This window comes from Parus major, chromosome 5, assembly GCF_001522545.3.
Source record: "Parus major isolate Abel chromosome 5, Parus_major1.1, whole genome shotgun sequence".
Classification (NCBI taxonomy): domain Eukaryota; kingdom Metazoa; phylum Chordata; class Aves; order Passeriformes; family Paridae; genus Parus; species Parus major.
The window spans coordinates 45,275,269-45,301,700 of NC_031774.1; the positions used below are offsets into that span (position 1 = coordinate 45,275,269).

Below are 26,432 nucleotides of genomic sequence, written 5' to 3' on the forward strand. Positions count from 1 at the left end.
CCCCACAGACACAAACCGCGGGCAGACGGCGCCCCCTGCCGGCCGCTGCCGGGGACCTGCGCTCGGCCCCGCCCGCTCTCTTGTCCCTCGCCGCTGTCCGTAGTGACGCAGCGGTGGCCCGTGGTTGTGCGGGCCGGGCGGTTCCGGGGCGGTCGCGGCGCGATGGTGAGAGCGGCCCCGGCAGTCCCGGCCCGGGACGGCACCGAGCGCGGCCTCGGGGGGTGGGGGGAGAACGCGGCTCTGTCTGCGGTGCCGAACCGGGGCGCCGCGTCCCTTCGGGCTCCGTCGCCAGCGCCCGGCGTTTTGCGGAGTCACCGCCGGCGCCTCCAGGCCGCGGCCCGGTGATGGGGAAACGCGCGCGGGGGGACCGGGGCGGGCGGGACACTTCTTTTTATTTTTGGACAACAAGCTGGAATATGTTAGCGCTTTGTTTAGACTGGAAAAATCCAGTTGCGGGATTTCTGTATGTGGAATTTTCCGTAGGCTTCTCGATTCATAGAAGTGTACATATATTTAAGTTTTTGTCGTTTGTTTTCTTGCCTTTTGTGTAGGGTCAAAGTCAGAGTGGTGGACATGGTCCTGGTGGTAGCAAGAAGGATGACAAGGTAACTGAAACCCAAATTAATACTTACAGAATGAACTACAAGTGTGCTGCTACAGAGCCTGGCTGCAATATCCTTTTTAAATTTACTTTTTAAAAATTACTGTTTTATTTGCAACTGCATAAAATTATGCTCTTGCTGGAGCATATGATGAATATGATACGATGATATGATGAATGTCTTTTCTGGGTATACACTGGAGAAAACGGGAGCTGCTCATAAAGAAAAAAGGGAGCTTAAGAAAAACTGAAGAGTGACTTGTATTTAAAAAAATAAAACTAAATGTGTCAGGGTTAGGAAAGGCTAGTTTCCTTCAAGCTGACACTTAAGGAACTGTTGCTGGCTTGAAAGTGACACAGCACAGTGATCTGCGGTAGGAATGTACTTCACGTTGTGGGACATATCAGGGGTCTCCCTGATCTCCTTTGGAGCTGAAAGTACAAGGTACATGGCAAGCAGTGTCTAGGCTAGGAAACTGAACATGTCTGGTTTATTGATTGAAGTGCAGCAGAAAGGTGGAGATTAAATATTTTTCTCATTGTCTCATCTATTAGTTTTGTTTGTGATTTACTTCAGGTTTGAGCCTTCCATGTCCTATATTCACTGAAAACTGCCAGAAGTTTAAATTAGAAAGAAGGATGTAAAATAAGCAGGAGAAGAAATTTTAGAACTTTCTTAAAAACTGAGTCATATTTGTTTTGTGCTTCTTGCTACAGACCATAAGGAGAACATTTTGTTAATAAATCCTTCACCTTGGGCTCTTCTTTAGTCTGTGCACTGAACATCTGTGTGTATTGTTTTATTGTTATTATCCTGATTTTTTTTCTCTTTTTCTGGAATTCTTTTTATGAATAAGGATAAGAAGAAGAAATATGAACCTCCAGTTCCAACCAGAGTGGGGAAAAAGAAAAAGAAGACCAAGGGACCAGATGCTGCCAGCAAACTCCCCCTGGGTAAGTGTTCTGACCCCCTGCAGAGCTGTGGGCTGTCTGCTCTTTGAGAAGTACAGAGCTCTTCTCGAGATCTGCCTCTGTGGAGCTCACTAACACAATGCCAAATGTATCTTATTGCTAATTAACATTAAAAAGCCCCCCATAGAATAAAATTATTTTTTTGCAAGATGCAGCCCATAAATTCCCAGGTAAGAGAGAGAGAAATTGAACTGAGAAAAAATAAAGGGGAAACATTCAATGTGCAGTTAGAATGGGACAAGTAAGGTACAAGTTACAGTCAGGAAAATAAAGCAGGATTTCTAGTAATGAATTAGTGGTTAGTTGGTACCATGTCAAACTTGTTCTAAAATACTGTGATTCTGCTTTGGTTACAGTGACTCCTCACACACAGTGCAGACTCAAACTGTTGAAATTGGAGAGAATTAAAGATTACCTCTTAATGGAGGAAGAGTTCATCAGAAATCAAGAGCAGATGAAACCTTTGGAAGAAAAACAAGAGGTGAGGTTTGAGTGAACTGTTACTTCTAATGTTGCAGTAAATGCTCTTAATTAATGTGAACTACTTTGTACCAAAGCTATGGAAAACCGGTGTGCACATTGATACAAGCATATCACAATTCCTCATTAATTGGCTGAATTGTTTTAGAACAAGCAGGGTTCACTGCAGATGAAGCCATGGGAGTTTTTTATTTCTTAATGCTCTGTCAAAGTGCAGCTTGCAGATATCCACCACCAAAGAAAGAAGATTCTAGTTACTCACATCCACATAAATGGTGTCTGTAGGGTAGGACTCAATTAATAGTGGATTTTGTTACTGACCTCTGTCTTTTTGGGGCAGCAGACCAATAGGAAAGACTGGTTCTGATGTGTTCTGTCTGAATTGTTGAGCCACTGTTGTCTAAGAATGTTTTTGCCTGTGTTGTTCAGTTGTTTCCTGGATTCTTCTTGACAACAGGAAGAAAGGTCCAAGGTGGATGATCTGAGAGGAACACCGATGTCTGTGGGTACCTTGGAGGAGATCATTGATGACAACCATGCCATTGTGTCCACATCAGTGGGATCAGAGCACTATGTCAGTATTCTGTCTTTTGTGGACAAGGACCTGCTAGAGCCAGGCTGCTCTGTTTTGCTAAATCATAAGGTGAGTTGTTTTTATAAAATCAAGTTTTTTACAAAAAACTTATACTGTTTGTAACTGGCTTTTTTTTTCTGAAGACCACAGGAGAGAGAATGCTGTTTATTTCTCACACTTAAATCAGTGGGCCTAGAGATTAGACTTCAGCTTGTATTAAAAATGCTGCCTGCTTTCTTTGACAACTCTTAATTCTTGAATTAGGTTCATGCTGTGATAGGAGTCCTGATGGATGACACAGACCCTTTAGTGACTGTGATGAAAGTAGAGAAAGCTCCTCAAGAAACATATGCTGACATTGGTGGCCTTGACAACCAAATTCAAGAAATCAAGGTATGGAGTTTTACTCATCTACAGTTAAGTCAGCAATGTTACTGTTGTGCTAGGAGCTGAGAAGGGATACAGCAGGACTGCCTGTTGTTCCTGTAGTGGTGTCCTTTTTCTGTAGTGCGTTTCTTCATTAGATTTCACTAGGCAGACTCGTGGACCTCATTTTAACCAGGTCACCAGAGGCTGTGTGTATGGGAACCTTTCACAGTTGCTCAGGAACCTATAGAGCCCAGAGGTCATAAAATCTCTCTAATAGCTTATTACTTTGCAACTTCTAAAGTTTCAGTTGTTGCAAGATGAAAGTTAAGTTGAACAAACTGCAGAGGTTATTTTGAGTGTGTGATGCCATCCAATCTATGGATTTAGTCTCTCAGGGCAATTGCTTGTTTTGTTTTTGCATTTGTTTGTTGTTTGGTTGGGGTGTGTTGGGTTGGTTGGTTTTTTCCCTACCAGCAGAACTCTGCCTGAACCTTGCTAAAATTCAACCTTTTTATTCTGGGTAGGTGTCTAAAACCACAAATACTCTTAAAATCTATGGTATCTGGTAACTCTTTCTAGAAGGTACCCTTTTGTAAAGGGTTCCCTGGCCCCAAGGTCATCCATGGGTGTCTGGGATTCAGGAAATCCGGGATTGTAAGTTTGGGATGATGCATTGAGGATGGAGCAGGGGAATGTTCACTGCTGCTCTACCCCACATCAGGTCAAAACAATAGGAAGATCTGTACAGGTAGAGGAATTGCCTTCCTTAGAATTGGAGACAACAGAGAGCCATGTTGTTCAATGTCTGTCTTAAAATCAGTTAAGTTCTTTTTGCCTTGACTGCTTTCATTACTACTACATGATCCCTACAGATCTTCGCTGGAGACCACTCAGTCTTACAAAAACATGTTTGTGTTTCTTGTGCTTCAGGAGTCTGTGGAGCTTCCTCTCACCCACCCTGAATATTATGAAGAGATGGGTATAAAGCCACCCAAAGGAGTCATTCTGTATGGCCCACCTGGCACAGGTATTTCACAGTTCAGTAACACCTGTGCTAAGATAACACAAGTAAAATAATTTATACTTGGTTAGAATTTAAAGCATTGCCAAGTCTGTCACAAATTTCATACATCTGTTTTGTTAGGGCACTTTTTTCTTTCACTTTCCCTTCTCTGCAGACTAATTACAGTATTTCTTTCCAACTAAAAATAGGAAAAACTTTACTTGCCAAAGCAGTGGCAAACCAAACATCAGCAACCTTCCTGAGAGTGGTTGGTTCAGAGCTCATCCAGAAGTACCTGGGTGATGGCCCAAAGCTCGTGCGTGAGCTGTTCCGTGTGGCCGAGGAGCATGCCCCGTCCATCGTCTTCATTGATGAGATTGATGCAATCGGTACCAAGAGGTACAGTAGCTGAGCTCTGCTGCACACACAGGGCTTGCCAGGGGCAACAAAAGCTTGACTAGAAACACTTCTTTTGCAGCTATACTGAGACTGTTTCTTTGCTCTGCTGCCATTTGCATAGGCTGTTTTCATGTAAGCATTTGTAACAAGTAACTCTTCAAATAACTTCCGTGGAAACACAATATATCATAGCCTATGGTACTAAATAGACATGACCAGAGATAAGCTGTTCTCTTGCTACATGGCAGCGACTCTAGGAGAGTGTCAACGCCAGAAAGAGACACTGTGTATATGGGATCCTCTAGCTCCCAAGTCCATATACAGTAGTTGGCTTTAGTGAGCTAATGGTAAGGAATACTTAATATAGAATATATCCATTTTTTGTTTGCCTTTCGAGTAGGTGGCTAAATACTTCTGCTCTAGCAATATTTTACAGAAGGTTACACAGAGTATGTCATAGACAAGCATTGCTTGTGCCACACTAAACTGTTGTTCAGCCCATATCCAATCTGTATTTCTTTGAAAATTCTGTAGGTTTGTTGGAACTGTCCAATGCAAATAGTCTTTAAAGTAGTCGGTGTTTTTTAAATAAATAAAAAGGTACTCATATGTGTTTACTACATGACCACCAGCCTAAAGTGCCTCTAGCCCGAAGTGCCAGCTGCTGCCTTGTGTATGGATGTATGTGCTTTTAAGAATTAAGTTTTTTCCTTTATTATGTTGTTTTGTTAGGTGGGAAGAAAATATTTCCAAATGTATAAGAAACATGGAAAAAACCCAATTTCCTTCACATGATGGCTGTTACATTCTCCAACTACAAGAATAGTTCAGTGTCTCTTTACTTACCTAGATGTCACAACATGATTCTGAAAGCCTATGTTTTGTTTATATGGATAAACATTATATTTTTTATTTAAATCTCTTATGGATGTTTACAAACAAAATACCCCTCTCCCCCTTTTGTTCATACATTTGTGGCAGTTACTTGGTGCCTTTTCTGACTAAGCTTTTTTTTCTTAAAGGTATGACTCAAATTCAGGGGGTGAGAGAGAGATCCAGCGCACAATGTTGGAGCTGCTGAACCAGCTGGATGGGTTTGACTCTCGGGGGGATGTTAAAGTTATCATGGCTACAAACAGAATAGAAACACTGGACCCAGCCTTAATTAGACCAGGTAAGGGACTTCCCTGCTGTGTCTGCTTAAGCGACCTATCTTGTGAAAGGACTTGTTGCAACTTGACAAATACAGGCTGGTAAAAAGACTGCAAGTTCTTATTCACCATCTCATCTATGCTGGTGCATCTGTTGAAATCAGGAACCATTCACAAACTTCTAAATAGAAAAAAATCTTTAAAAGAGAAGAAATGTGTTAATTCCTTTACATATACATAAACAGTTCGAATATTTTTCCTTTCTATTAAGATGGCACAGCCATTTTAAGTAATTGTTAAGCAAGCTGTGTGCAGCAGCAGCACACCTGCAGCAGCTGTGGAAGGCAGGACAGCACCACCTGTGTTTTGGGGGTGAGAACCTAGGCATTACCAGCGACAGCCTGGAGCCTGGTGCAAGGAGAGCAGGCTGCTCCTTACTGACCTGGCACACTCCTGCCACTTGGGGCATGAGTGAGGGACACATGCTGGGCTTGAGCAAGCACAGGTAGTATTTTTAAATGGCCACTGAAAATATACCAAAGCATAGTATGTCTGTGGTGTCTGTTAAATTGGAAGGTAGAAAACAACACAAAGATCAAAGAAATAAGCTGAAATACCTCCATTGTATGTATTTGGTCTGCTTTTGTCATCATTTAGCTTTTGATTGTTCAGCTCAAACCCCCTCAGTTCTGTTAAGTACAGAGGAGATGATACTATGCCAGAATTGGAGTCTGACCTTGCTTTCTACTTCAGACATGATTGATTGTGGCAGGAAGAACCTTTCAGGTCATTAAGTCCAACCATTAAGCTAACGTGGCCAAGTCCACCACTAAACCACATCCCCAAGTGCCACTTCTACACCTCTTTTGAGTACTTCCAGGGATGGTGACTTCACCACTTCCCTGGGCAACCTGTTCCAGTACTTGACAACTCCTTCCATGAAGAATTTTTTCCTAATATCCACTGTAAACCTCCCCATGTGAACTTAAGGCCATTTTCTCTTGACCTGTTACCTGGGTGAAGAGACCAACCCTCACCTGGGTACAACCTCCTTTCAGGCAGTTGTAGAGGATGATATGGTCATCCTTGCACCTCCTTTTCTCCAGACTAAACACCCCCAGATGTTCTTCAGATGTTCCTCATAGGGCTTGTGCTCCAGACCCATCATCAGCTTCATTGCCCTTCTCTGGACATGATTCAGCTGAAGAGTTACTGTCAGTCAAACTCTTCAGGTGTTCTTCCTGCTGTTTCCAAAAGCTGCATGCAAAAAGCCTAAGACTGAACTTTTATTTTGCACAGGACGTATTGATAGGAAAATAGAGTTCCCTCTACCTGATGAAAAGACAAAGAAACGAATCTTTCAGATTCACACAAGCAGGATGACGTTGGCAGATGATGTGACTTTGGATGAGCTGATTATGGCAAAAGATGATCTCAGTGGTGCAGATATTAAGGTCAGTGCACATCACCATTGTTTGTACTTGAAAGCAAAAATCAAATCTCATTTTTGTTATATCCAGAACTATTGTCATTTGACCTGTTTGACAGTTTTCTGCACTTACCAAGGGACAGTGGGGTGGTTTAAAATCCCTTTTATGGGTGCCAGGTACTCTGCTTTACAAATGGGAAATTATCAAAATCCTAATTGTGATGCAGCCTGTTTCGGTAAGAATATGTACCTGTGTTACCTGAATGTGAGATTTTAAGGTAGCAAAGTAGAAACTAAAAGGAGACTGTGGAATCTTGTTCAAGGTATCTTAAACATTCCTCAAGAGAGTATAGGATCAGTAGCATTTTTAGGGACTATGTTGCAAGGCAGATAAAAATGCAACTGTGTATTGGGAAGCTTCAGCCATACCCTGTGTGCTTTTTTAAAGCAGATAGAGCCCTTGCTACAGTTACCACACTCATGAGCTTAAACCAACCTGAAACATTTGTCACCTCCCTGCAGCAGGATCACAAAACTGGGTGTGTCTGTCCTTGCAGGAGGGAAATTACTGTTGTTACAAAGCTGTCAAGTGTAACTCTTGACTACTTCTGTGGTTTTGGACACACTCATCTGGCTTTATCCAGCCTCCTTCAGTGCTACAGAACAGTATAAACTTAAGAATGTAGATTTTGTTAACACTTCTCACTTCTACTGTTACTGGAGCAATAGGAAGATGCAGCTGCCTTTGAGGGTGTGATTTGAAGGGGTTGCACAGAAAGTGTAACTGTTCTTGCTTCCTGTGTTGCAGGCAATTTGTACAGAAGCTGGATTGATGGCTTTGAGGGAACGGAGAATGAAAGTAACAAATGAAGATTTCAAAAAGTCTAAAGAGAACGTTCTCTATAAAAAGCAAGAGGGAACCCCTGAGGGACTGTATCTTTAAGTCACCTGTCTCTTTGGGAACTATACAGAACTTTCTGTGTTGATGAGAGTCTTGTGTAAAACCACACAGCTAGTTCTCATTCATGAGCAGGTTAAAGCTGGTGGGTTGTGGGTTTTCAGCCAGTGTAACTCTTTACTTCCCAATAAAACATTTATTTGAACTGTTTTGGTGGCAAAGCCCTGCTATTTACACAGAACTGTCTGTTGCACACTCTGACTTTAAAGTGCTGGTGAGCCAAGTGCTTGTCTCAGTGACCCACAGCACGAGGGCAGGGAGCAGTGCAGGTGCCCCAGCTCTTAGTCCTTTTTAGGCATGGCAGGCTCTTACAACTATTCTAGCATGTCCATTGTTCTTGATTACCTTCTTACATCTTTTTTAAGCGGCTAACTAGGACAAGTGTAACTTTTGAGTAACCTCAGTGTCATCAGTCATTTATACATGAAAATTAACGAACGACAAGTATGCAACCCCAAGTAACACTGAGATATGCTTTAAAGGTACCCATCTCTAGCACTTGCAGTTTATAAGAGAGCAAGATGGATGCTCGTAAGTAATCTTACCTTAAACATCTAAATGTGTTTGGATAGGGTGCTTGTAAGATTAGTTTATAAATCTGTTTTTCCCAAAAGGGTTTCAGTTCATTAGATAAACATCCAAGCCAGAGAATGTCTCTGAGAAGAACACAGTGGGAACAGGTTCAAGGGCCCCATGCTGCCCATGGCAGGATGTGCATGCTTGTAAGGCACCAGGCCCAGTGCTAGAGGTGCAGCGTCTGGCATGCAGCAGATGTGCAAGAGAAATTCTAACTACATGTCCCATGCCTGGTGCTCTACAGCAGAACCTTAAGTTCTTTCCCTTGATACAATTCTGTTGCCTACAGCTCCATTCCCATGGGGGCTAGATGTCTGTTGGCTCAGCTGTAGCCATGCATATACTACTTAGGAAGTATCCTGTGTAGGACACTTCTGTGAAGGGCTTGTTAAGTTCTAAGTAATTCATTCCCAAATGTTGTACATGTGATCTTTAAGGTTTATATAAAATTCCACATGCAAACCAGTTACGCAATGTGCAGTCTTTGTTCTGGGAACTTTCTGCGGGAGCAAATGTGGGCCAGTAACAGACGGTGGAGAGTTACACCCAGAGCAGTGCCTTTGCTCAGTGCCAGTGCTCCAACAACAATGGCAGCAGCAGGGCCAAGAGATTTTATTTTTCTATGTAAAAATTATGTGGCTCATTGTTAAAAATGAACCCTACAGATGAATGGAGTCCTTTATTTAATCTGGATGACAGAAATCCTGAAATAGAATTGTTTTTCATCTGGAGCTAGAAAAACAGCTTTTATTACCCATTCTTACAAACCTTAAGAGATCTGTCTCCTTGGAAAGGTCACAAAAAGCTAGGGATTTTATAGCACTTTCTAATCATGGCAGTTGATCTCACTGTTGCTTGAGGGGCTGAAGAGCTTTATGACATGTGTGGCAAGCAAGGCACTTTTTATTTGGGACATGGCTGTTACTGCTGGCTCAAAGCAACAGCCACAAAGAGATGGGTTCAGCTCCCTGAAGAACAGCTGCACTGCATTAAATGAACCCAAGGACTCCATTCTAGTACCCTATCTGCCATCACAGGAACTGAAAAACACATGTTTGAAAATTCAGTTCTTAGCTTTTACAGCAGAATTTAACTGATGCCACTTTCTGAATTTGACAATCAAGACAAAAGTAATAAATACCAGGAGAAAGTGAACAGCAAGTATATTCCCCACAAGAACAGGAAAGCTACTGGGGTCTGAATTAAAAGGCAGGAATTGCTCCGGGAAGCCTCTGATCATCAAGAGGAAGGAAGCAGGCCAAGCAGTGCTTTGGGAGAAACTGCAAAGGAAAGGACTTGGGACAGGATGCATGGAAGAACAGAAAAGTGATGGATACAGAAGTCATTGCTGCCATCACTGAAGTTTTCAAATGTGACTGCAGAGAGAGCTTGTGAATCTCATCTAGGCTCCCTGTCCCACAAAAGGTTGGACCAGATGATCTTTCAAAGTCCCTCTCAACCTGGGTTCCTCTGTGACTCTAAGCAGGAGCACAGTCAAGCTTCTCCCCTTCCCATGGCCCTTTCAGGGCTTTAGAGGAAATGGCATTCTGCTGTGATGGGAAAGTATTAACAAACAGGCAGAATTTGTCATGTTACTGTTCAGGGTACAGAGTAACTTCAACCTCCAATTCAGGAGCTCTGTCATTTTTGTAGAAAGTAAAGATTTTAAAAATAAACTATATTTTCCACAAAGATGAATTGATTACTGCACAACCAGCATCACTTGCAACTACATTAATTTTATAAGGCTCTTCAGAAGTGCTGTAATGCCATTTGAAATTATAAATATTCTCTGCAGTATTTAAAATAATTTTAGAAAGGAATAAATGAAATGCAGCCTGGACTAAGGTGTATTCTGTCTTGTATGATGATGGCAAACTCAAGCCAGAAGTTGTACATTTTGGTCCGGACATAGTTTCATGTGTAATAGGATCTCACCAGCTGGATGATCCCAATTGCTTTAGTGCTGCTACTGACAATAAGTTTTCTCATGAAAAATGTCTGAAACAGTTTTGGATATTCAGTGGTGGCAGGTATACTTGCTTCAAATGAAAATCCAGTTTCTGAGTCCTTGGGTCTCAAGAATAGGGATGCTAAACAATCCTTTCCATGTTTCAGCATGTTATGTGTTACAAAATATATAACCTTACTATATCTTTAAATTATTACCATATTTCATATTACTTCTCTAGGAGCTTGCTAAAAGTCTCCTGGAATATAAGCTACTTTTTAAATAATTATTACAGAAGACTATGCCTTCTTGATGAGAACCAAATACAGATCAAACATTTACTTTTCTTACAACAATTGCTTGGATTTGATTCAAAGCAAGTAATCAGTTACAGAAATTTGTTTAAAAATGAGCTGCTTAGAGATGCATTATGGACACGTGTTCATTTTTAATACACTTAAAGTTCTATTAATAAATAAAAAACAAGTTACTTTTGAATTTTCAAATATTCAGGTATATTTTTCAGAAAAAAATATATTAAAATGGTAATCTGTCAAAGCATACCAAAATAGGTGCCTGCTCAAACAAAAATTTAGCTTTTACTCACAGTATATGTACAGATGTAATGGCTCTGACTTGGCAGTTACATATACACAGGCATACCATGCTGAAGGAAATTACTGAAGTCTGCCAACTGGAGGACAGTGGAGCATCCATTTGGCATATGTTTATTTCCTGTGCTGCTCACCAAGCCATAGTTGGCAAGTACTGAACCTCTTCTGAGCCCCAGGGAATGTAATTTCAAACAATAGAATAAGAAATGCAGGCAACTTCCAACAGGAGGCTATTTAAAGAGGGTATGCTTCTGTGGGAGCCAGCAATACTTCAGAAAAATGGATCCATTATTGTGGGCAAAATGCAGTTCTTGATTCCAGAACACTTGCAGGTAGTAGAACTCCATTTTGATAGGAATTTAACAACAAAGAAAAAGATTTAACAACAACAAAAAAGTATCAAGTACATAGTACCCAAGTCCCAACAGAGTTCTGTATGAAAAAGAGATGGATCTTATTGTCAGCTTTGGAAGCAGCTTCTGTACTTCCTCCACTCCATTACAGTCTTCTTTTAAATCTCTAGTAGTAGATCCAGCTCTTCCATAGGTACCCGCACTCTCAGTTCTTTTTCAGTCATTAGATCAAGCGTTTCTTGCAGATCATCAGGGAAATACTCTACTGCGTCCATATAGAGTACCTGGAAAGACATATAGAGTACCTGGTAAGAACATTTTCTGTGCTACCTTTCTAGCAAGAAACACAGTATAAAGAAGTAAATAGATAGCAACAACTCTGTAGCAAGTACCTAAGAGATATCATGTATTCTTTAAAGTAATGCAAACAGAATTAGCACTCCTACAGTGACAGCTAAGTAGATGTTTAATCAAGTCTTTTCCAAGTCTTACTGAGTAACTTTATTCAAAAAGATAAAATGGAGGTCAAGAGGCACTGGAGCATTTGCAGCATATACAGACACTACCTGAGGAGTTGCAGGTTCTCCTCAATAATTTTTATATATTATTACATAAATAAATTCTTATTTGGTTATGTATTTCTGATACTGCCGTGCTCATGATAAAAATCTGAAAGACTCAATCATTTCTAGATCACACAGGATTTTTTACTGCCATGCCTCAACACAACACCCTTCTGTCCTGAAACAACAACAGCACTATTGACCATGTTTTCATTTGATTCATCTCTTATTTGCAAAAAATATAACATTATTTCTCAGAAACCTCTCCTTTCATTTGCATATAACTCCTTACAACAGCTACTAAAGATTAACTTCTCTTTTTCAAATATAGAACTTCAAAAATTAAAGTATGATGACAAGTTTACCTGTTTTCTGTGCTTACCTTTGCCCAAGGACAGTTTTGAAGGGCTTTATAAAACAATCCTTTACTTTTTTCTTTTTTTCCTAGTGAAGTCTGCGTGAAAAAAAAACCATGCATACTTCAGTGCAGTAATAGCTGAAATACTGAAACAGTTACATCTGAGACAAAGAAATGATTTCTGAAAAGCTCAATGTCCTTCTGCTGAGAAATCCTTTCTATTATACATCATGGTAGCTATGTGATTTGTCAGGTTACATTCTTCAGATGTCTTAAAGGAGTTTCAGGGCTTTACTTGTAAGACAAGTAAGAGAACAAGGACTCTCGGCTATTCAAAAGAACCTGGACAGACCAAGAGCAGGATATGGTGCTTTGGCCACTCCTCTTGATTTTGTATCAGCTGCAAATTTGCTGATGGTATTGAAGATGTTAAAGGACACTGGTGTCAGTATCAATCCCTGGGGTGCAGCACCGGTGCTGCAGCAGGAGTTCATGCTGCTGACTACAAGCCTTTGAGCCTGGCAGTTCAGCCAGATTCCAGCCCACATCCCTGTCCACTTACCTAACCCATGTTTCATCAGCAAAGAGAAAACAGAGATCTACAGAACTTAGGGTAATATTGAACAGCCACACCTTCTTCTGTGACTATATCTGTAAATTTTAATGTTTCTAATTAATTTTGCTTATCTAAGCAATGTTATTCCAAGCTATTACTGTTAACAGTATTTTCCTCCATCTTACCAGCATCTAGTAAATACTCCTTGTTCTTGTGAAAAAGGTATCTTCCAAAAATTAAGCACTTGGGATAAAATACATAATGGGTGATCTTTAGCATTTGTGCATACTGGGGTGTCACTATTAGTTTGTAAAGAATAACAGTAATTCAATTGTACATTCCTTTATACAAAGTTGTATAAAATATTTACAAGCATGTATTTGTGTAGAAATGGGCACAATTAACAATTCCACACAAGAGATATTCTCAAACACAGAACGATCTTTTCTTCCCTGCCTCCGCTCTATTTCACAGCCTTCTGACTGCTGATCCCCCTCTGACAACTCATTACACCAGGGGACATGAACAGAAGTTTCTCAATTACTTGAGTGTTTTCATCTTCCATACTGTACTTTGGAGAAGCAAGAAAGCCAAGATGGCAAAGCTGACTATATGCAGTTGATTTTATTTAGGTACTTCCATGGGGAACTATGGAAGAAACAAACATTACTGGTTTTTAGCATTAAACTGCAGTGCCAGTTAACATAACTTTTATATGCAGCTTTTAAGATTCAAAAGACTGTCAAAGTTACAGAAGCTACAGCTATGTTTTGCCTACCATGCATTTATTTTGCATATGACCTGCACCTCAAGTGTTGAGGGAACTGGCAGATGTCACTGAGAGGTCACTCTTGACAATCTTTGATTGATCACAGCAACTGGGAGAAGGACCCAAAGACTGAAGGAAGTAAAACACCACTCCTGCTTTCAAGAAGGGAAAGAAGATGTACCCAGTGAACTACAGGCTGATCGGCCTCACCTCGTACCTTGGGAAGGTGACAGAACAGCTAACCCTGAAAACCATTTCCAGGCATGTGAGTGAAAAGAAAATCAGCAGCAGACAGTATGAATTCACTAAAAGTCATGACTGACCAACTCAGTAAACTGCCATGATGAAATGACTGGCCTGGTGGATAAGGGGAGACCAGTGGACACTGTCTATCTGGACTTCAGTAAGGCCTTTGATACTGTCTCCTGTAAGAGCCTCCTAAATAAGCAGCTGACAAAAGAATTGCATGCACAGACAGTGAGAAAACTGTTTCAAATGTGGGCCCAGAGGGTGGTGATCTGTGGAACAAGTCTAGTTACAGGTCAGTGACAAGCAGTACCCCTGGGGACACTACTGGGACCAATCTCATTTAACACCTTTGTTAATGATCTGGCTAATGGTGCAGAGCACACCCTCAGCAAGCCTGCAGAGCACACAAAAGTGAGAGGAGGCTGATACACACAGGGTCATGTTGCCATCCAAAGAGATCACAACGGGATGAAGAAATCAGCTGACAGGAACCTTCAGGCTCAACAGGAAGTGCAAATTCCTGCACCAATATATGCTGGGGTCTACTCCACTGGAAAGCAGCCTGACATATATTGGTATCTTATGACATACTTTTTATCTATATAAGATGACAAGACACAATGTCTGCATCTCTATTAAGACTACACTGTCAGAAGCTATTACTCCTAATCCATGTGAATTACCTTTTCCTTAATGTTCCCAACAAAAAGGAGCAGTACAAATCAAATATATCACCTTACAAATCAAAGAGGCATAGCAGCATTTAGTATTCATTTTTCTAAGCAGTATTCCTGCTGTGTTTAAAAGAATTCCAAATGTGGTAAAACAAAACAAAACAGATACTCTTCTTCTTACCATAAATTTCAAATACATTCTCCATAGCAGTGGACAATGGGTACCATTTTCACTCTGAACTGCATGTTCAAATAGAGCTACAATCCGATTTGTTAATCCAGTTTCAGGAATAGTGCAGTGTATTTCACCAACATCTGCCCTGAAACACAGAGGAAAGAAACAACAGTCCTTTAAAAACCCAAGCCAAGGGACCACATCCAGATAAGGAGGGGTAAAGAATGATGCACTGTCTCTGTTCACAGCACTGTTACATGTTTCTGTAATTCATGCTATAAACTCAATGTTATAAACTAGATTTTTAGCACTTGCTAATGTAATCAACACATTTCTAAATAGGAAAATTAGGAAAAAATATAAATTAAGTATTTTTGTGAAAATTCGTGTATATATATTTTGAATATTCAAAAATCATTTCTCTTTGAACATGATAATACACTATCATATGATCTTAAAACATCTTAGCCTACCTCCAAGATTATTTATCATTCTAAGCTTGGCAGAGCAGCTCAAAAGAAATTCAAGTCTGGATCAGCACATCTTTTGGTGCTCACTTTTGTAAGGCCACATATTTGTCTTCGATTAAAGTCAAAATTACAACTCTGGATTTCAACCACAATTACAACATGATTTCCAACCAGAGATTCAAATCCCTTAAGTTCCAGGCAGAACACAAAAGCAGGTATGTAGTTTTCACCAAAGCACTGATCTCCTTCAACAGCTGATACAGACTGGCTTACTTTTGATGCTTGAGCTTGAAGAAACAGACTAGAACACTGGCAACATCACTTGTCTGTGCATGTTCTCTTAGCCTGCCAGCTTGTTCCAGTCACCTTTAATACTTGGCTCCTAACCTATCTCTCTTTTTTTCCTTGTGTCTTTGAAGTAATTTTCCCTCACATCTTAACTTTTGCCGAGAGGGAAAATTATGTAACTACTCCACATGGAGTGAAACTTTTGAAGCCATGTACCTAACAGTGATTTAAAAAATGTTCCTGTTTTACCCTTTGTATTCATTTTTTCATCTGAATTCCACTTACGTAGAAATAGAAACTAGAATATGAAATAGTCAGACACAGCACAGTAATTTTCTTATTTTGTCACAACATCACAAACCATTAGTTTTATGCATGACTGACAGGCCACTTAATCTCTATCTCCCTGATGCAGTAGTACAGCTCTGCTCTTGCAACACTAACTTGTCCCCTATAAATATAATCCATAGGAAAGGCTTCGCTAGTAGTGAACAATCTGGAAAGGAACTCAACGTCACAGAGAAAATAATTCTGAAATTTTCAGTTCCAATAATGAAAACCTATCATAGTGTTAATCTGAAATGAACAGTAAATCAAATGACAATCCTCCTTTACATATGGTGGTCATAGAATTCTTATAACGATTTAGGATGACACAGACTAACAGCTCAGGAACATCACTATCATGTCTGAATGCCTGTTGCCTGCCTGCAGCAATCAAAGAAGTGATGCACCATTTTTTCAAAATATACTAGTAATTATGTAATTTCACCAGATGTGAATATTGTGAGCTTACAGCTCTGTAAAACTTCCAGGTAACTGTTTCCTAGAAATCCTTGTTGTGTGCAGACACAAACAACCAAACTATCGATGTCACTGGAGATCTGTAGGCAGCGGTGGATAGGTAGCTCCAAACAATGAGAAGACAACAGTTAAGAGACTAAGCTCCAAGAATGAGCACATACCTTGTTCCCTCATATCACCTACCCTTTCCTCCTTTCTCAGGAGCAAAAAATCTGAGCCCAGACCACTGTGAATTCATGGAATTTCCAGCCTCTTGTACCTAGCAACAGCCCCATACAAAAACTAAACTCTCAAGGACTCACTATGGAAACAGATCTGACACAACTGTATTCTGTGATTCACGAGTAAAGTAGGGCAGCCAGCTCAGGCAGAAACTGCAGCATAGCTCTGGATTATGCTCTTTACTGCTGTAGTACTAAAATGCAGCAGGTTTTAAGCTCAAAGTGTCTCTCCTAGCATCTAAGCAGGCTTAACTATTTAAAAATTCCCTAAAGAAATGTGTATCATCCTGATGCTAGTAGCAAACAAATTCAAGCACAAACTGGGCTCAGCAGAAAGGACATAAGGCTATCACCCAGGGCTTTTATTCTGTTCAAGATTCTGCCACTGACTTCCTGTTCAGCCTTGAACAAAAGCTACAGCTTCAGCTACAGCTTCTTCATCTGCAGAATGAGAACTGTGATAGCATTTTCTCTCCTCTGTTGAATGATTAGACAGACTCAAAAAAGCATAATTGTAAGGAGCAGCAAGGTGTTACCTCTGAACCTTCTCTGTGAGTTTTTTTCTCATCTGCTCTGCTTGGATTGCAAACAACCATGGCTCTAAAGAGTTAGTAGACCTTGTGACACTATCAAAAAATCTTCGTGCTTTGTTCGCGCTGTGAGACTTCCTTTGGATGTGGATGTATGACCTCCAAAGAGACTGGTTGCTAGGATACCGTTTCAGAGCCTCCGTTAGTGCCTCTCGCAGGGGATTCAAAGGATAAACACTAATTTTCATGTGGAATCTCAGTAAATTTGTATGCAGCAGTGTGACAGCTTCGAGAGCAGTGGGAAAATCTAGGATACCAAAATTCTCTCCAGCATTCTCACATTTCTGTGAACCAGAAGCTTCAAGTTTTTCTGAAGCCTGTGTATATATTAATACTGCAGCATCAATCCCAACAGTCAAATACTGGAACAGTGCATAACAACCAACCAGGCTAACCAGCTGATCAGTATCCTTGACCTGATCCTGATCAGAAACTGGTGTTTTACTTAAATAATCTTGAAGTGCATGTTCATATGTTTTACGAGCTTTCAAGACATTCACAGGTAACACTTGTCCACTATAGGGCACATATGGTCCATTCTCAGTCAATTTGGTCAATATATGAACAGCACGTGACATAACAGCTCCTTCTGTACTTTCTAGCAGTTCCACTTCCAGCTGAGCGTAGAGCAGGCTGAGGCTGCAGAGCTGGGCACTCTTCAATCCTCCTGTCCCTGCTGTGCCAAGAGCTGTGTCAAACACCTTCCTGGAATCATCTGTGTTACCAAGCAGCCATTCTAGGTAGGCATAGAGTTTCCAGAGAGAAAGGTTGTTTCGGTTGTCAGGTGCTTTAAGGAAATTTTTGGCCAACTTCTTACTCTTCCTCCCTTGTGCTTTTAGCTTCTTTTTCTTTTTTGCTTGGAGACATTGAATTACCTGCAGGAGAAAATAAACACAGCGTATTTTGAGAGGGATGGAAGCAGAAAAGAGAAAAAACACCCTCACAGCATTTTTTTATAATATAATTGTAAAATTATATATTATCATATAATAACATTTACGCGAAACTTAAAAGAATAGCTTGCTACAGGTATGCCACTGTTAAACATGTACTGAAGAAAAGGGGTGTTTGGTTTTCTTTTTTTTCTCTTGTGCAATCTTAACTGGCATTTCTTGATTTGAATACTTAGTCCTTCAAGACAACTTTCATCAGGATTTTTTTTTTAATACAATATAAACATTAATACAGAAGAAAGCCACACATAACAAAATTGATTATATGCAGACTCCTCATTACCTTAGATATTTCATACTGTAGCAAACAAATAGCCAGGTTAGATTTTTCCTTTCCTGTAAATATCTGGGACAGAACATGGAAGACATTCTGTATGAACTCCTCTCCTTCTTTATAGTGGCCTATCTGATGTCTGCCTCTCGACATTGTATCCATATGACCAATACTGTTGAATCCAGAAAGTGGAAAATCAACTGAAGTCAGCGGCTTATCATCATAAAGCACACTGTCAAAGATGTTATTTTCATCCATGGCAATATAGAGACTAGAAGGAAAGAGTTTACTTGTACATGGAACTCCCAGAAATTGCAAAAAAGAGTACAATAGTTGATGTTGAAGCTTTGGATTAGAAAGACGGATTAAAGATGGTCCAAGATCATCAAATAACACCTAAAAAAATCCAAATTAAAACAAATTCCATTAATTTATACAATCAAACAAAAGCAGCAAATCTGTAATTTATGTAATTAAAGAACATTTTCAAATCAATAGGATTTAGAATTCCCATTAACTGGTATCAAAATGTCATTAAAATTAAAAATGGATAAGTTAAACAAGCAATCTGTTTTTCTAGTCAGACTATAAATTTGTTCTCAAGAGATTTCTTTGCCTATGAACAACAAAGACCTCCATAGAAAATTTACAAAATTACGGTCTGGAAGACTTTATTCATAGGCCTTTTAACACATTCTAATTTGAAAATCAATGTCTGACTTGACCTATTTCCCAAGGAATAAAAAATACCCAACTATCTGACTTGAAGGCAATGAAACCTTTGTTTATTTAATGCACATCTCTTCTTAAACACATATTTCTGTGAGATTTCTTCACACGGATGACAGGAATCACTGAACAGCAAAGACAGATTATTTGCCTGCAGACTTTCCAAAGCTTACCATGAGCTTACCATGGTTTTCAAAAGTCTCAGCACAAAACCTCAGGCAAATTTTGAATTTCAAAGAAAAAATCTTTTTTCCAAACAAAGAAAAGTATTACTCTTCTAAAATATCCACAAATATGGCAATGAATTAAAATTAAAGGATAACTAGGTTTATCATCTCCCCTTGTTCTATTAATATCACAGTGACCTGTCTTTCTGGATCTTCACAATCTTCTTCAGTTTCCTTCTCAGTTTTGTCTGGCCTCCAAGGTAACCAGTGCCTTGCCTCACGGGAATATTCAATATCCAACCAAATATGCCACTTGGGAAGAGTTTTATCTTTTATTTCTTGATCCTCATCTATGTCTTCATCATCCTCATCATCTACAATCAAATCAGTATATACACACACAATAATTATTTTAAAAAATTATCCCACCAGATTCAAAGGCCAGGCATGACACACTTTAACTACTTTAACAATGGAAATAAAGATAGTGTTAATAAAAAACCACACAAGACATAGCTGAGACTTTCCACATCACAGTTCTGGGTTTTGACACCAACTCTGTAAGATTAGGAAGGTAGGAAGCTTCCAAACTTTTAGAAGTTGTGAATCAGTGTCAGCAGTCAAACTTTTTCACAGGGGAGAAAAGAAAACAATGACAGGCTGTGGACCACTTTTATCAACAGCAATTTGCAAGCAACAGCCAATAGTCAGTCATCCTTTTGTGCAATTTAGATTCTTCACTTCATACCTGGGCATAAAATTTCAAGTATCCTCTATGAATACCAGCATGCATAAAACATTTTGAGAAAACCACTGTACATAAAAAGCAGTACTTTAATATTAAACACTGCAAAACAAGTTTGGCCATTTTGCTTTTTAATAAGTGGCAATTTCAACATTTTAATATGCAGTTGAAACAACCCACATAGTTAGACACAAAAAAAGACATGCTTAACCACATCCCACTTCTATGATAATCTTTCTGGACTATTGGATGAAATTACCATATTTCTCCTCTGACTGCAATATATTAATTCTGTTCAGAAACTGATGAGCACCTATAGGCAAAGGGAAAGCTTGTAGAGATGTTTCTTTTTTATTGCTGAGATGAAAAATAGCCCTCAAAATTTAATGGTTGCCTGCATTATAAAAATCAAGTAATTTCTACACCACCTCCAAATTCTTGATCCTGACATCTTCCATTAACTAGGTGAAACACTCCCAACCCCAGTTCTTCTTAAATTTCAGGTAAAACAAACAGGTGGTTGCAAGATTTTTACTCTATATTTTTGTGACCAATAGTATCTCCTTTAGTCAGCAACTTCATGAAAAAAGACAGCATTTCCACAATCTAATCAAAGTTTCAAGACACCTGATAGTTTTTAATGAACACACTCAATTGAAAATTGCACCTGAACTTTAGGGGTTGACACATGGGGAAAGCACTAGTATATAAACTGGAGCTGCCCAAGACTGGCAGTGGTCCTCTTCTCTATACTGAGTCTCCTCAATTTGTGAATAAATTTCTAGAGCCAGCAAAAAGGAAACTGCTGACTTCAGTTAAGGGCCAAGGAAGTTCCATCATAATCCAGGGACAAGGGAGGCACATAATTATCTTTCAGTTCCTTTGTTTACTAAAAGCAGACCCAAACGTGCTTCATCAAAGTTGCTACAGCAGGAGCAGCAAAAGCAAAGACCGCTTATCTTTGGTCAGACACATTCCTGCCTCCTGCTTCCCTACAAGCTGTATCTGCTTGAAAAATAGTCCTTGACATGAAAGGAAGTGCTGTAGACCACAAGAGAAGGTAAGGATAAGCAGCAGAGAGTGTTTTCTGCATCCCTGCTCATCCAGAATGACTCCAGCCAAGTGAAGACATAATTCCTTCATTTTCTGCATCACAAAGAGAAAGGAAATATTTTCCTCCAATTTTAGCTATACCGTTACTTGAGAAACAAATCTGATTCTAGAAACAGAATCATTAGTCTAGGTATCCTTGAGGCAACTGTCATTAATAACATAATCCCACCTCACCTTACTAATATGGTGAAAGGGTCTTAAGGGAAGTAGCTTCCTTTTACTTTTGATGGGTGTGAATCTCCACCAAGTACTCACACCTCTAGCTTTTTCAACATCAAGTGGAGGATATGCCATTCTCTCCTCTAATTTTTATTGTAGGAAGGACAATAATGTTTCATAAACAATATAGTACATAAAACCTTGAACACATGCTATTCCCTGCAAAGTATGATATATATATATTATCTTGATATCAGTTTATCTTTGATATCAGATGTTTTTTTAAAACTTGTATGCAACAACATGACAAGAATCAATTACATAGTTCTAATCAAAATGTTTAGAACACATAGACCTCCAACTACACATATTGAGACACACATACCAGGCTTAAGAACAACCCAGCCACCCTTTTCCTGTTGGTGCATCCATGCTTTCCAGCCTCTTGCTCCTTTTTCTCCAATTCGAGGTTCTCCACTATCCCAAAAGGGTTCAAAGAATTCCACCTATTGTTTTTGACAGGACCAAAATAAAACATATAGAAAAATAATTGTTGCTGTTGTACAGACATTATCTCTGTCTACTTAGGTTTCACAGACCCTACAAGCATGTGTCTGGATATAATTTGTGTATCTGAAGACTTCATTAGATACAGCTTAAGATTCAGCAGGAACAATTGAGTACTTCAGTTACAGCTGTGCCACACAAGGATTGTCATCAGCTCCTCTCATGAAAATAAAGATTGTTATAAAAGGTAACAGGCTTAAAAGAAAGCAAAATACTTTTGTGTCTACAGTCCTTTATAGATCTTCCAAGGATAAAGATACAAAGCCCCCAAGGTGTGGCTTTCAGAACCCTAAACTCCCCTCCTCCCTAACTTCTGTGGGACCATGAAGAATTTGGCTAATGGAATGGTAACTCAATCACACACCTATGGTCAAATCGAAATGTTACAGCTGCACATAAATATGACCGGATTAAAGACAAGAGAAAAATATCAGTAAGGACTTTAATCTTTCAGGTTTAAGGGTGGCCAAAAAAGTCAAGGCACTTTCCAGTGAATCAGAAGTTCAGGGTTCTAGTTCTAGTGACTTTGTCACTGCCAGTATGCAATCAGTTATGTCTAGATTCATCAATCTCTCCTCTGCTCTGTGTATCCTAAACTCTAATGATAATCTCTCACCTATTAAATGCTTCCCCTGTGTATCAACCCTTGGCTTGGACATTGAGATATGATTGTTAATACAATTATTAACACAATAAAATTTACTCCAAGAAAAGCCAAGCATCAACACATGAGAAAATTCCAGGCTTACAGCAAACTGCAAAATATAATTCTGCTCTTCATGGATTTATTCTTTGCTGCAAGTGAGAAAGTGAACTGTGAAAACAGTACGGAAACAAGTAATTCCAGACTGAGTCATAACACTTCTGTAGGACAGCAGAATGTGTGATCAGCTGTAAATCTGGCATTTTCCTATTTTGAAAGAGCTGCACTTTCCAACCTCAACATTGTCCTTTTGAATCAAGGCTCCTTTTCATGCTTCTCTAAGATTTTTTAAATACTACAGATAATCATGCAGTTTTTCAAATGACTGGAATGGTAACTACATGTATCTGTGCAACTACACCAAATCCTCCATGATAGCTATTCCTGAATGCTAAATTTTAGCTCTTTAAGAAAACATCACTATTTTTTAACCTGCAAGATTGCTCCATTTGTGGGTAACAGTATTAATCAGGACACCAGATAGAGTCTGCGTTTCTGGGGAAGACAGTGAGTAAGTGAAGCAAATTCAATTTTTATCCTCTACAGTAACCCAGCTGCCTAAATGGTGGCCTTTCTACCACTCATTAAAAAGGAAACAGTTCCTAACCGTTCAGTGGGATGATGATATTGGCATCTAAATATTAACTTCCTTATTATTAGTGGGGTGCATGTGCAACATTCTCCTGAACAAATTAAGAGAAAAAATGATTTAGTACTTCAACATTTACCATTATAAGCTGAACAGAATCTCATGGGTCAAATAAAAGGCACTTGAAGGCATGAGAGTGTTCCTAATGTAGCCATCAAATGAATGGAAATAGGTAGCAGAGAACCTAAGAAACTTTTGCAAAAGCAGTCTGAACAGAAAGATTTAATGTCCTATCAGCCTCTCCATCACCAGAAACAAAACAATAGCATTTTGGGGAAAAAGAAGTAGGGCAAGTGCTAATTAGACACAGACATTGGTCAGCTAGCTCTATTTTTTCCATTTTTAATTATTAAAAAAGATATGAAACAACTGGTAATCACACTTCTATTATATACAGTAAAAGTAGCCATTTGGCCTGTAGTTCCAGAGAACCCACAAGCATTTTTTCAATGCAAGCATCACCTTGAAAACCTCTAAGTAAGCTGTTAACCAAAATATTTCCCTATGTCCTTAAAAAATCATCAACATTTCTCTGGTACAGCATTTTCTGTAATACATAAAGACACACACCCATTTAAATGGAAATTGCTACCTGTCCCCTTGTTGGCAGATCTTTTACACTGTCAGGTTTAAAGAAGGTGAAGTCAATCAGAGCCTGAAACAAGGACACTGCTTTCTCAGAATGGCCAGCCTGTCTCAGAAAGTGACATTGCTGAATAAATATAGCTGTAAAGAAAAGAAGATAAAATTTTAGTATTTCAAATTTTGTTGCAAAGTATTTTATTACAGTCCACAAATATAAATACATATATGACATGCTGTAGAACATAATTGTTTTGGAGCAGTATCAAAATCCAAAATATGAAGAGTAACCATCACAAATGCATGTCACAATTGTCAGTTTAATGAACTTTAAGACTGCTCACTTTAAATGTGCCAAAGAGATGATTTTTATTCATGCCATCCATGCACTGTCCTTACTGATAAAAATTTAGACACAATGGTCTGAACTTCACTGTATCCAACATCTGTCAGCATGCCATAGCCGTCTTTGAAGACGCTGGGCGTTATCACAATGCACATAGGAGGTGCTAATAAGAAAAATACTTTTTGCCTCAGTTTTGCGTGAGATATTTACATTGATAATATCCTAGCAATGTATCATTTACATTCCAATTGTCATTCCCTTTTTCTTTATGTAAGACTTAAGTTAGGAGAAGTCCAGTCTTCTGGTCAAAATACTACTGCTTAAAAGTAGAGAAAAGCCCTATCCCTCACTCTTCAACAAATTATTTGTCTAACCACTGCCATATCCCTACTGTGTATTGAACCTCAGTCTCAGCCTCAAAAGGGAAGCAAAGTCCCAGTGTTTCTCTTCATATTCTGAAAAGAGAGTCTTCCACAAAAGAGCTGGAGAAGTAACAGGTATTACAAATACCTCCATGAGGCAGCTCAAGGACATTTCAGTGATACTCAATCACTCCAAATGACACTCAAGTCTTTACACAATAGAAGCCGTTCAAATTGCTTCAAATCATAATCAACTTGCAAAAAACCCCAAGCTCATAAAGACAAACAAGTCACTGACAGCTTGTCACTGAAAACAGCAAAAGTGTTCTTTAAATACTACTGTTCCTTCATTAAACACATTGACTTTGGAGGGTTTTAAACAATCCAAATATTTAGGTGTCTAGATGCACACATGTAACAACATAGGTTAGCAGCAACTACTTTTAATCATCATCTTATATTTAATATATGGGAAATGATTTACTCCTTTTATCTGAATTTAGACATATATCAGATGTATACACATAAAAACCTGAATTCAGCCAGACTATACAAACTAGGCATTTAATCCAATTTTTTCTGCAAAGTAAATGATTATTCCTGCTAAAAAAGACCGAGATTTCTGAAGATATTTAAACAACGAAAACAATTATTAAGTTTATAATAGTCTTCCCAAGTATTTTAACTAATTTAGGCTCTGCATCAAACTGACAGTGAAAAAACTGTCCTTTACTACTCTCCCAGCTTCAGAGATGAACTTTGATTAAAATACTCTGAATGCAGAAAATGCCTCATCAGGATATGCTGCCAAACTGGGTGCCAAAAATAAATTACAGTGTAAAATTTCCTGCATTTTAGAAACCAGAAAGGTATTTGAAGAAATGTAAAGATCAGCATTTTCTTTGTGGCAAAAACTGAAAACAGCACGAATACATATCTAATTCAGTCCATGATGCTAAGACACTTCTGCAAATGAAATGACCTAGAAGATAAGGATGTTTTTCCCTAACCAGTAGGTATAATTTGAAAAACAGGACTCCCTTTACACAGCAAAAATTAAGAATACTTTATATTCATCTGCTTTATATTAACAGTTCCTAGTAAATTTTAATTGTTATAAATTCTTACCTCAAAATTTACATATAGGCTGATCTACCATTTTAAATTAAGCTTTAACTTTTAGAATTTTTCAATACTTTAAAAAAACACCCACCTATTTCCAAGCAGATAGTACTGCATACTGAACTGAACACTAGATGGCACAGTCCCCCACTATTTAAAATTAGAGCTCTTACACTTTGTCCTTAGCAAAGGTAAAAGGTTGAAGATAAAAGCCTAAGGTACATCCTCAGTGCTACTCAACTCATAATTAGATTGTGAAATACCCTGTGTATTTACCGTAATGAACAATTTGGTAACCTTCCTAATAAGTACACTGTCAATTAAAACTCAGCCCAAGAATTACACAGTTAAGTCACTAATAAAGGAATCTCAAATCAAGAAGTCTCTCAGTGGAAATTTCTCTAATCCTATCCTCTGAAGAGGAAATATAAAGTACTTGAGAGTGTTCATAAATAAATAACTATAGGCTTAATACAGAACAACAAGAAGTTACTTGTTTCCATTCACGAATTTGAGTTCATTTTCATTTTAAGCTATCTATGGATATTGCTAGCAATAAAGCATTTAGAAAAACATCAATCTAATACTAATTAACTTGCTAAAAGAACTCTATTAAAAAAAATTCTCATAGCAGTTGACAAACTGCTTCATGAGTTTGTATTTCATGAGTCACATATGTTCCAATAGGTGCAGGAAAATAAAATGAAAGAAAAACCTTCTCATTTCCAAAAAGAGATTCTGAGTAAAACCTTTGTCTTAAGAATCATTCATTGTGGTTAGTGTACGAAGTGACTGAAATATTGGAAATCAGAGA

The 26,432-nt window shown here is 38.9% G+C and overlaps 2 protein-coding genes across 2 annotated transcripts in view; one reads left to right on the plus strand and one right to left on the minus strand.

Moving 5' to 3' along the window:
• Nucleotides 1-86: 86 nt before the first annotated feature.
• Nucleotides 87-8,086, plus strand: PSMC1 (proteasome 26S subunit, ATPase 1). The gene is made up of 11 exons (XM_015629954.3): nt 87-165; nt 552-605; nt 1,459-1,555; nt 1,930-2,054; nt 2,511-2,696; nt 2,892-3,020; nt 3,927-4,023; nt 4,209-4,398; nt 5,421-5,572; nt 6,849-7,003; nt 7,787-8,086. Exons 1-11 carry the CDS (start codon nt 163-165, stop codon nt 7,919-7,921), a joined length of 1,323 nt encoding a protein of 440 aa, XP_015485440.1. The 5' UTR covers nt 87-162; the 3' UTR covers nt 7,922-8,086.
• A 2,805-nt stretch (nt 8,087-10,891) lies between these two features.
• The window catches only part of NRDE2 (NRDE-2, necessary for RNA interference, domain containing), a 28,323-nt gene continuing 12,782 nt past the window's right edge, over nt 10,892-26,432 (minus strand). Inside the window, exons 7-14 of the mRNA XM_015629952.3 lie at nt 23,799-23,932; nt 21,673-21,793; nt 19,469-19,644; nt 18,384-18,770; nt 17,094-18,022; nt 14,781-14,919; nt 12,376-12,447; nt 10,892-11,714 (exon numbers count right to left, since the gene is read on the minus strand). Coding sequence (XP_015485438.1) covers nt 11,589-11,714; nt 12,376-12,447; nt 14,781-14,919; nt 17,094-18,022; nt 18,384-18,770; nt 19,469-19,644; nt 21,673-21,793; nt 23,799-23,932 — 2,084 coding nt within the window. The 3' untranslated portion in view covers nt 10,892-11,588. The remainder of the gene's footprint in view (nt 11,715-12,375; nt 12,448-14,780; nt 14,920-17,093; nt 18,023-18,383; nt 18,771-19,468; nt 19,645-21,672; nt 21,794-23,798; nt 23,933-26,432) is intronic.

Excerpts from the sequence above, each read along its gene's own strand:
- PSMC1 (XM_015629954.3), top strand. Across the intron at positions 1,556-1,929 it reads TGCCAGCAAACTCCCCCTGG|TGACTCCTCACACACAGTGC; the intron begins GTAAGTGTTCTG and ends CTTTGGTTACAG. Across the intron at positions 4,399-5,420 it reads GATGCAATCGGTACCAAGAG|GTATGACTCAAATTCAGGGG; the intron begins GTACAGTAGCTG and ends TTTTTCTTAAAG.